This window comes from Helobdella robusta (assembly GCF_000326865.2).
Source record: "Helobdella robusta unplaced genomic scaffold HELROscaffold_1, whole genome shotgun sequence".
Classification (NCBI taxonomy): domain Eukaryota; kingdom Metazoa; phylum Annelida; class Clitellata; order Rhynchobdellida; family Glossiphoniidae; genus Helobdella; species Helobdella robusta.
Genome location: NW_008703570.1, coordinates 2001874 through 2012131, shown reverse-complemented (window position 1 = coordinate 2012131; position 10258 = coordinate 2001874). Strand labels below are relative to the sequence as shown.

General features: G+C 31.9%; 1 protein-coding gene across 1 annotated transcript; it reads right to left on the bottom strand.

The window, feature by feature from the left end:
* Nucleotides 1–4453: 4453 nt before the first annotated feature.
* HELRODRAFT_158524 (hypothetical protein) lies at nucleotides 4454–8625 on the bottom strand (the record flags this gene model as incomplete). The annotated part of the gene is made up of 4 exons (XM_009010571.1): nucleotides 4454–4515; nucleotides 5385–5586; nucleotides 5993–6099; nucleotides 8487–8625. The coding sequence occupies 4 exons, from the start codon at nucleotides 8623–8625 to the stop codon at nucleotides 4454–4456; spliced, it is 510 nt and encodes a 169-aa protein (XP_009008819.1).
* Nucleotides 8626–10258: the final 1633 nt, after the last annotated feature.

Genomic DNA, 10258 nt, shown 5'->3' with positions numbered 1-10258 from the left:
GAAATATGGCCTTAATTGCAACGTGAATTCGGAAAATAAGTTTATTTTGAATTGGTGAACTAAACGTTAACCAAAAAACTTTAGTGAGAAAAGTTGAAAAAACGAACTACAAACATATTAACGCCAAACATTCGGTAGAATTTATAGAATATTGTAAAAATTATGGTCTATTGCCAACATATATATATATATATATATATATATATATATATATATATATATATATATATTATAAATTCTTCCAAATGTTTGGCGTTAATATGTTTGTATTTCGTTTTTTCGATTTTTTCACTAAAGTTTTTTGAAGAACGTTTAGTTTATTAAAATTCAAAATAAACTTATTTTCCAAATTCATGCTGCAAATATGACTATATTTTGATTCCGAATGAATCATCATCAGTGCTGTTAAGTTTATATAGGGAAATATTGACTTTGTCAAAGTGAACTTAGATGGAAATTAGGTGTCAGGTTTCTTTATTGGCTGGCCAATCTTCGTTGGTTTCCTTTTCTTCATCGATAGCATCATATTCTTCTTTGTCACTATTTACAATGCTAGTTTTTATTACTTCTTTGTTTTCATTGTTGATTAAGCGCCGGGTTGGAAGTGAGGTTGTCATTTTTTTGTTGTATATTTATTTTTGGTTTATTGATGTCAATTAGGACTGCTTTTGCAATTTTAAGATGCGTGTAGTTGCTGTTCTGGTATATTACTTTGGTGTTGCTGTCGAGGATTTCACGGCTAATATTGATTGAGTGTGTTGAGTCCAAATGAGATTTGATAGCACCACTCTGTTTATGCATCGTAAGCCTTCTAGTCAGTGAGGTAGTAGTAATCCCGATATATGAGTCATGTTGACGTGCACAACCGTCAAAGGGGCAATTAAATTCATATATTACGTGATTACGCTTTAACACAGAGTTATCTCTAGGACTGCAGTTGTTTTTCAGTATTAGGTGAGACGTCTTTTTATTGTTGTAATAAATTCGGAGTTTAACTTTATTTACTATTTGAGTTGGTTGGTGTGACATTTTTATTGAGGATATGTTTAAGAATAGCTTCATCTACTTTGTATGCAGTTGACATGCAATTTCTGTAATACAAGATGATGTCTTTATCTTGATTGTTGGTACTAGGAAGGTTATTGTTGTGTAGTAATTTGCCTTTAACAATCTTTTCAATAGAATAAGTCTTATATCCATTGTTTACAAGCAGGTTAGTGACTCTTTTTAATTCAGCGTCGCGATTTTCAATATCAGAAGAGTGTGTGAATGCCCGGTTTACAAATGATTTTATTGTGCTGTCTTTAAAGTGTTCGTTACATTCACTTTGTCCATTCAAACAAATTCCTGTATTTGTTTCTTAGACATAGACCGCAGTTTTGAATCGTTCTTCGCCACGGGTGACCAACACATCGAGGAAAGGTAAACGTTGTTCCTTTTCAAATTCAATGGTAAATCTTAATTTTAATTTGTTTAAGGTACCAAGAAGTTGGGTGATTTGTTCAGGATCGTTATAGGAGACAAAAATATCATCAACGTATTTAGCGTAGATATTTGGTTTTAAATTTGCATTGTTTTTGAAGGTCTCATTCTCCAGATGTCCTAGGTAAAAACTGGCAAATAGGACGTCAAGGGGGATCCCATAGCGACACCGTCGATTTGCTTGTAAAGTTTGCCTGTGGGGCTGTGGAATGGTGCTTCGGTAGTGCAAATTTGAAGAAGGGACTTCAGTTGTGCTTTACGATTACCGGGATTGAAACTGTTACTTCATTTCAGTATTTGGAAAATATGCTGGATTGTACTGGAACAGCTGATGCCGCCGTTCGTGGACGCATACGTGCGGCGTGGGGCAGATAACACCTTGCTTCGGTACTGGTGCGGCGTAGCATTCCTCTACCGCTGCGCTCAGAACTATACAACACAGATATACGTTCTGTCCTAATGTATGGTGTAGAAACGTGGCCGATGACAACAAAACTAGAACAGCAGCTTTATCGAACTGACGTGAAGGAACCATATTTATACAACCGGAGATCCTGAACCGATCGGGACTGTGCACGTTGAAGGATGCACGTCGTCGTCATCTCCTACGATGGTTTGGCCACGTGAAGCAAAGCGAAAACGATACAATAATTTTCGTTACAGAGTACCAGGCCCAAAAAAGTCCTGGACGCAGACCATAGAGGAAAACTTGAAGGCACTTGGTCTCAAGGAGACAGACGCAATGGATAGACCGGCCTGGAGACAGAAACTGATGAATGAAATAAAAAAGTCCGGCCCATAACGGATGGAGACTATAAACGAGGATTGATTGATATATATGCCTATATATATATATATATATATATATATATATATATATATTAGCCTATATATATATATGTCTATATAATATATATGCCTATATATATATATATATATATATATATATATATATATGTGTGTGTGTGTGTGTAGATATATGCTGGTAAAAGACCATAATTAATGCAAGAATTTATGAAATTCTTTTATGATTTTATAAATTACTGTATATATATATATTATATATATATATTATATATATATATATATTTATATATATGCAGTAGTTTATGAAATCTAACAATTTTCTAGATTATATATAAAAATATATACATAGATATTTATATATATATAACATATATCGTAAATTCCTTATTATCGTTATATATACCATGTAAAAGTGTCTCGTAATAATTTATATATAACATATATAGTAAACTCCTTATTATCGTTTCATATACCATGTCAAAGTGTCGCGTAATAATTTTAGGGTCTATGAATACACAAGTTTTATTCATTCGCTAAGATTTATTTGAATTTTTATAGTATGCATTTTTCTTTTCTTATTATATTGTATTATTATACTTTTTTTGTGTTTTCATATATACTAATTAAAGTTAAAATAAGTTAATTTATATTTAATGTAATAAAAACACTACAGCTTGTTATTTTGTACAACCTGTATAAAGTTAAAATTGAAACCCTTGTTAATCTATGCTATTCACAATTATGGTTCTGAATTATTATGGCACGCTTGTGTGCATAGTTTTGTCGGCTGCTCAATGTTATATATATTTTGATAATTTCCTGTATATCTTATATATTGTTAAAAATTTCGACACTCGTTACTACCAACAAAAATGTTATAATTTCAAAGATCTCTATATTCCCAACGCCAGTGATGTAGCTTCCAACAATCGACAAGTTACCGTAATTCCGTAGGTTCTAGATTTCTGATAGCTGAACACAACTGCTTCAAACGCAAACTTGGTTGAATGTTTATTCGAATATCAACAGTAATAGGTACACTTAACTAATCCAAGTAACTACACAAACCACATTTTCGACTTCACTTCAAGCCTCGCTGCAACAAACTGCACAACGTGTCTTATATAGCCTACAGTAGATTTTTAAAAATTTCAGTTTTACAACGGTTAACAATTATAACGAATACCAAGATAAAAATTAATAATAGCGAATTTTACCATTTGTAGCAGTTTTACAAATATATATTTGCTATTTTGTTTATTTGTATTTAAGCTTATTTTGTTTTTCCCGATTGGGTAAGTAGTCGTTGTGGCCCTCTGGTCCGTTGGTTAATAAATAAATAAATATGAGGGGTTTCTATTGATTTCGTTTCCAACCTTTAATCTTCAAATATTTTTAACAACTTTTTGCATCTATTCACTTCAAACACATTCAATTTACAATTAAAAAATTACCTAATAAAAAAGCAAAATGTTAATAACAAGCGTTTGAAAATTTTTAATTCTTTAAAATTAACCGTGATTATATTGACTTCCATTTTTGATAACATTGTAAGGATTTATTTTCTGATTCATTTTATAAATTGTCCAATCACGTCGACTATCCAAGATAGGTTTAAATGCTACTGATATTGATTCCGGCAAGCGAGTAATTGTTTTATTAAACCACTGTAAGACCATATCTATCCCTAATATAAAGAAAAATTAGCTAAAATTATTCGAGTGCAAAGTTAGTTTAAGTAGTTGCATCATAATTATATTACACAGTAAACTGTCTAAAAATTTTGAGTTATTTCTTTAGGTAAACAAGCATTTAAATCGCTTCAATTTCAACACTAGCCTTGCTTTGGAAAAAGTCTAGCTGTATATCTAACCCACATTTGTGCAGGCGCGCCGTACCAACTTACAGATTTCAACTCAACCATTGACATATTTAACCAAAAATCACATTCTTTCTCTGTGTATTGAAATATAAAATAGTGTGAAAAAACAAGTTGTCAAGTTTTTTTCATCTTTATATTATACAACTTTCACATTTTTTATTTCATTTTAGCCACGACAAACGCAGAGACGCTTATAACCAACACTCCTTTGCTAAATCTGCTTTTGCTTTTTCTGGCCCTTTTCTCTGGAATTTTCTACCTATTTCTCTGACTACTTCTCCATTACGTACGAAGTTCAAAGCGGATATCAAGACCCATCGGTATGCAAAATTCATTGAGGAGCGCTGTCGAAAATCGCGGAAATGGCGCTTTATAAACTAATTAATTGATTTATTGATTGATTTAATGAATACGGGAAAAAACTCAATGATTTGTTGACTTTAACAAGGCACAAGTTAAAGTTATCATTAAATATCGTTACTTTTGAATCAATTGCGCAAATAAATACGACATAGTGACGAGAATGAATTAAACATGCAAAAATAAATTAGTGATTGGAACCTACATATTTATATTAGTTGTCTCTAGATCAAGGGACATACAAAAAACATGCAAATGTTATAGGTTTCGTCGCTTGAAATTTTTTAATAAGTTCCCAATAAAAATATATCAAACAAGCAATCGTACGTTTTGAAAAAGTTATCCCAAGAAACCCAAGCCGATTTAAAAAAAAATGTTTCATTGTAGGTATTTTGCATCAAGGGGCGATCTAGTATAGTGGATGGAAACAAACAATATCTTGAATGAAAATCAAACAGGTTTTAGATCCAGAAGGGACATTACAGACCAATCAATGTCTCTTTTCATAAGCAACGGTTCTCATCAAAAACCGAGACAGAAAATTTATTAGTGCAGTTTGATATATGTAAGGCATACGAGGCGAGAAACTTACTAATCATGAAATATGGAATACCGCAGAGGTTTGTGTTCATTAAAGCATAACTAAAAAACGTTAAACAAGTTAAACTCGGCAGTACAGATAATAAAACCAAAATACTTAATTGTGATAGAGTGAGTTGTTGGGCTATGTTGATGTTGGGTTATGTTGATGGAATGTGTTGCGGGGTTATGTTGGTGTCAAAGTTAATTAAAATAATTCAAAATTTTCAAAAAGTTTATTTTATTTATTTTTGTTTAAACGTTAAACACAGACCTTTGTTAATATATAGATTGCTAACAAAAGTTTTCCACAATTTGCTTTCTGGATTAGCAGAAATGGTAATATTAGGTTTGTAAAAACCAGCACTCCAATCATTATTGTAATTGTATATCAAACCAAAATCATTAAAATCCTTCTCGTCGAACGTTTTATAAACAAACACGCCTAATTTGTGGTTACCATCAGCAACATTGGTCTGGATCAATATAAACATATGTTCAATATGTAATATGAAAATATTTTAAATGAACCATATAAAAGTTTAAACATAATTTAAAAAATTCTCCAACAGCTTTATTTTTTATAAACATTAAAAAAAAACTTTGCATCACAATATTTGAAATAAGAATTTTTTATTTTAAACAACGAGGTAAATTTAAATGTTCATTCATTTAAATGTAAACCATTTACTAACGTTGTGTATGTTCTAACATTTTTACATATACCTGAGTATCTTAAACCGCACGTCCAGAAATTTCAAAATTAAGCGTAAAACACAATAAAGCAATTTTTTGAATTTAGCGACGTAATCAGTATTTGAAAATAAACTTGGAGACTCATCTTTAAATCAAAAACAAATTCATGCTTTTTTTGAAACTAACATTATTGAAATTGAGTTTAATAATTGAGCCATCAGATCCAAATTGTAGCATTTTAATATTGGAAGATGAACAAGAAAAAATCGAATCTTTATCAATTTCTGAAAAACCTATAAATAATATTTTTGCTGATAATTTGTGTAAATTGGATTTAATCAAAAGTTAAAACTCAACAATTTTAAATGACTATTTTTCAACAAAAAATTACTAATTAATATAACGTATTTTTACAAAAGATCGCCTAATTGGACACAAATTAATTGTAAAAAATTGTTAAGGTAAAATCTTAAAAATCGAAAATAACTAAAACTATAAAAAAAGTACACGTACAAAGCTAAAAAAGCGGCAGCAGTCAAATAATTTGCTTAGAAAAATTATATAAATTATAGGGGTGAAAGCTATGAAGGATGGAAAGGCAGCAAGGCAATCTGGACTCACAAATGACTTATCAAAGCATCTGGTACTGCAGGTATCCAAACGTTACTACAACTTTGCCGTGAAATCTGGAAAAATTGTTCAATGCAGACTGAATGGAACTATAGTATGACAGTTCCGCTCGACAAAGGCAAAGGTGATCCATTGAACTGTTCATCATATCGGGGTATACGTCTGTTAGAACACTCCCTGAAAATTGTCGAAAAAATCATTGAGAGAAGATTAACGTCGTGCATCACAATCGGAAATTATCAATTTGGTTTTCTAGCAGGGAAATCAACAATTGATGCAATTCACATCCTTTGGCAACTGCGAGAGAAGTACCTTGCAAAGCATCAACAACTATCACACATTTTTGAAGACCTTGGAAAAGCATTTGATCGAGTTCCCCGTGAAGCAATCAGGTGGAAGCTTCGTCGATAACTCATTTCAGAATATCTTGTTCGACTTGAGATGGAAATGTATACGAATACTAAGACTTTCGTCAGCACAACGGTTGGAAACACGGATGCATTTGACATCGGAGTTCACCGAGGCTCGATTCTCAGTCCACTGTTATTTATAACTGTGATGGAAGAAATCACAAAACCGATACACACTGGTGACATTTGGAATCTAATATATGCTGATGATATCGTGTGACCAACCATATATTTATGACCAATGTAATATTACTATATTATAATATAATATATGCTGATGATATCGTTTTAACAGCTACGTCTGAGCAGAATGCAGCACAGATGTTTGAAGATTGGAATACCAGACTCGCCGATCATGGATTCAAAGTCAACATCAGCAAAACCAAAGCAATGAACACTGGTGAACCCATCCAATCCACAGCTACTGGACGATGGCCCTGCTCAGTTTGTAAAGCTGGTGTAGGTAGCAATTCAATCAAGTGTCAGCAGTGTAACCAGTGGTGTCACAAACGTTGTTCAAAAATAATTGGTACTTTATCTAAAGTGTCCAGTTTTTTTTGTCCTGCTTGCATCAATCCACAACAACAAATACGAGATAGCAATGTTTTTGAAGCCATTAAGGTAGAGAAAGTCACATCTTTTCAATATCTAGGGGATGTTCTGGATTGTACTGGAGCAGCTGAAGCTGCCGTTCAAGCACGCAAACGTGCAGCATGGTATAAATGGCATCTCCTTGCTTCTATATTGATGCGGCGTGACATCCCACTACCACTACGATTAAGACTATAAATCTGTGATACGTCCGGTGTTGTTATATGGTGCAGAAACATGGCCAATGACAACCAAACTGGAACAACAACTTCAACGAACCGTGCTGTTCTAGATGATATAAAGGAGGAATGCCGGCAACACCGTCTGCGGTGGTTTGGTCATGTCAAACGGAGTGGAAACAGTGCCATAACTTCTCTTGCAGATGTTGAAGAAATGGATACAAGTGATCATCTAATTTGGTGCAAAAAATTGATGGCAAAGAAAACAACGTCCTACCTCGAGTTAACAGGGTCTCTGGACGCTAAACGAAGATAGATTGATTGATTTAATTCAAGCTAAAATATCAACTTTGTCAACATTGGAGATCTAAGACAATGTCATAAAAATTAATTTTGTCATTTTGTTTAATGAATAAACTAGAGCTTGCCCAGTTATGCTATCCACTTATTTGATCTATGTTATTTAAAAAAAACTGTGTATCTGATTTTTGCACGGTAGTAGCTAGACTAACAAAATTTAGAAAAGCAGCCAGCATCATATCTTGAAGTACTAGATAGGCTAAGGTTAAAGAAACTGAGATTTTTAATAATAATTAAAAAGTTAAAATTTATAAAAGAAGAAGTTCAAGTAAATTTAATTACAAAACGTTATAGCTTAGCTAGTAACTGTTGAATAGCTGTCAACCGCTAGATTTAAATTTCTGGGGTTTTTTTTAATAAAAGTAATCATGAAAACAGCCAAATCCAAAGAAATGACAAACAATATACAATATAATAAAATATTAAATCTAAAAACTGGCAATCAAATAATGATGAGAATTTTTATAATTATATATTGACACTCATATAGCTGCTGAATAAAATATTTACCGTTCAGGTTTGGAAGATGTGGTATGTTATGAATCATTCTTTTCTTTATTTCGGATACAACCGGATGTGTACCAAGAGCACTTAATGCTACATCAGAAAAGTTTCTTTGTTCCCACCAAGAATTTGCTGAGTCTATCATATTTTGTTTGGCTAAAAACATAATGTATTATTTTACTATATGTGATGAAAAATTTGATAACTTGTACAATGAATTTTCAAGTTATTAATAAATAATTAAATTAAAACATTTCTATTGACAACGCAGCCAAATTAAAATTTATTTCAATAAATTGTAAAACAATTTATAAAACTGTACAGTTTTCAACTTTATACAAACCATACGATAAAATGATAAAAGCATATATCTATACATATTTAAAATAACTATTTGAGTTTGAAAATTTGTAAAACAATTGATATGAAATTTCCTTGAAATTTTGGCATATTCAGGTTCACGGCTTTTATAAGTTCAGCAACCGTTTTCGATTTCGTTGCGTAAACATTGTTCTCTATGTATCTCGATAATTTATAAATAATTGGATTTCCAAATAATGTGTAGCACTATGCAGAACAGTTTAGCATTACAGCTGTTAATGATGCTTGCCATGTACCAATAATTACTATGATGCATCAATTTATAAACATTTTAGTAAATCAAATATTTTTCACTATACATTTTTTCAACAATATTCAACAAAGAAACAATAACATGACACCTGCAAATATTTCCACGTTTTTGAAACCGTAAAACTATTATTAACAACAAAGAAAAAGAACTATTTATTATTGGGTATTTCCACATGCTGATATAAAAAATGACATTAAAAATAGAATTAAAAATTACATATTGAGAAATACAGTTAAGAAGATGTTTTAATGTTTTATTCCAATTGGAACTATGATACAACTGATCTATAATGAGAACCATGTTCCTTTTATTCCATTTGGCCATGCAGTTACCCATATGAAATACACTTATTTAAACAGAAATATCTCTTCTTTAATTAAAAAATAAAAAACCCGTGGTGATTTAAAAGTCATTTTTATAATTTAAGAAATGCAATTAGGATATAAAAAATACTGCTGCTTCATGCGTATGTGGGTCAATATGGGTAGAAGATTGCATTACATTACATAATGCATTGCAAAAATCTCAACAATGATGAAACAAATGTTATTGCTAAAGATTGTTGCTTAATGAGCAATTTTGTTAAAGGCGCGAACAAAGAAGGTCAGGCTATCAAATATTTAAAAACAAATCTCTCAAACCAGTTGATGCAAAGAAGGTAAATTAGTCGAGCTCAAAATAAGTAAGACCGTTGAAATTTGTTCGTTTGACGAAGTTTTGAAGGGAATAGAAGAGGAAGCCTGAGAAGCACTCAAGGGAGTGATTTGTGGATTTTGGGAAACAAAAAAGATAATAGCTACACTCAGTTGGTAAAATACCTTTGCGCAGATATTAACTTGGATGTAACAAATTTCTCAAAATCCATTTTCCTCCCTCACACCCAGAATGTTTTTCTTCACTTGTGCAGTGATGAACACAGTAAAAGATTCCAATAAGCACTAAACCCTGAGGAACACCAAACTGCATCTCATCAACAGCTTAGGGTCAGGGTCAAAGTCCATAACTGCAAGTAACGAGTCAAATAAGTGCGATCTCTAAGGATGAAATGGTGTCTCAGCGTCTATGCTTATGAGACCGTAGACGCTGAGACATTGTTTCAATGAAAATTTTGGGAGCAAATTTATAGGTGCATTTGAACACCAAA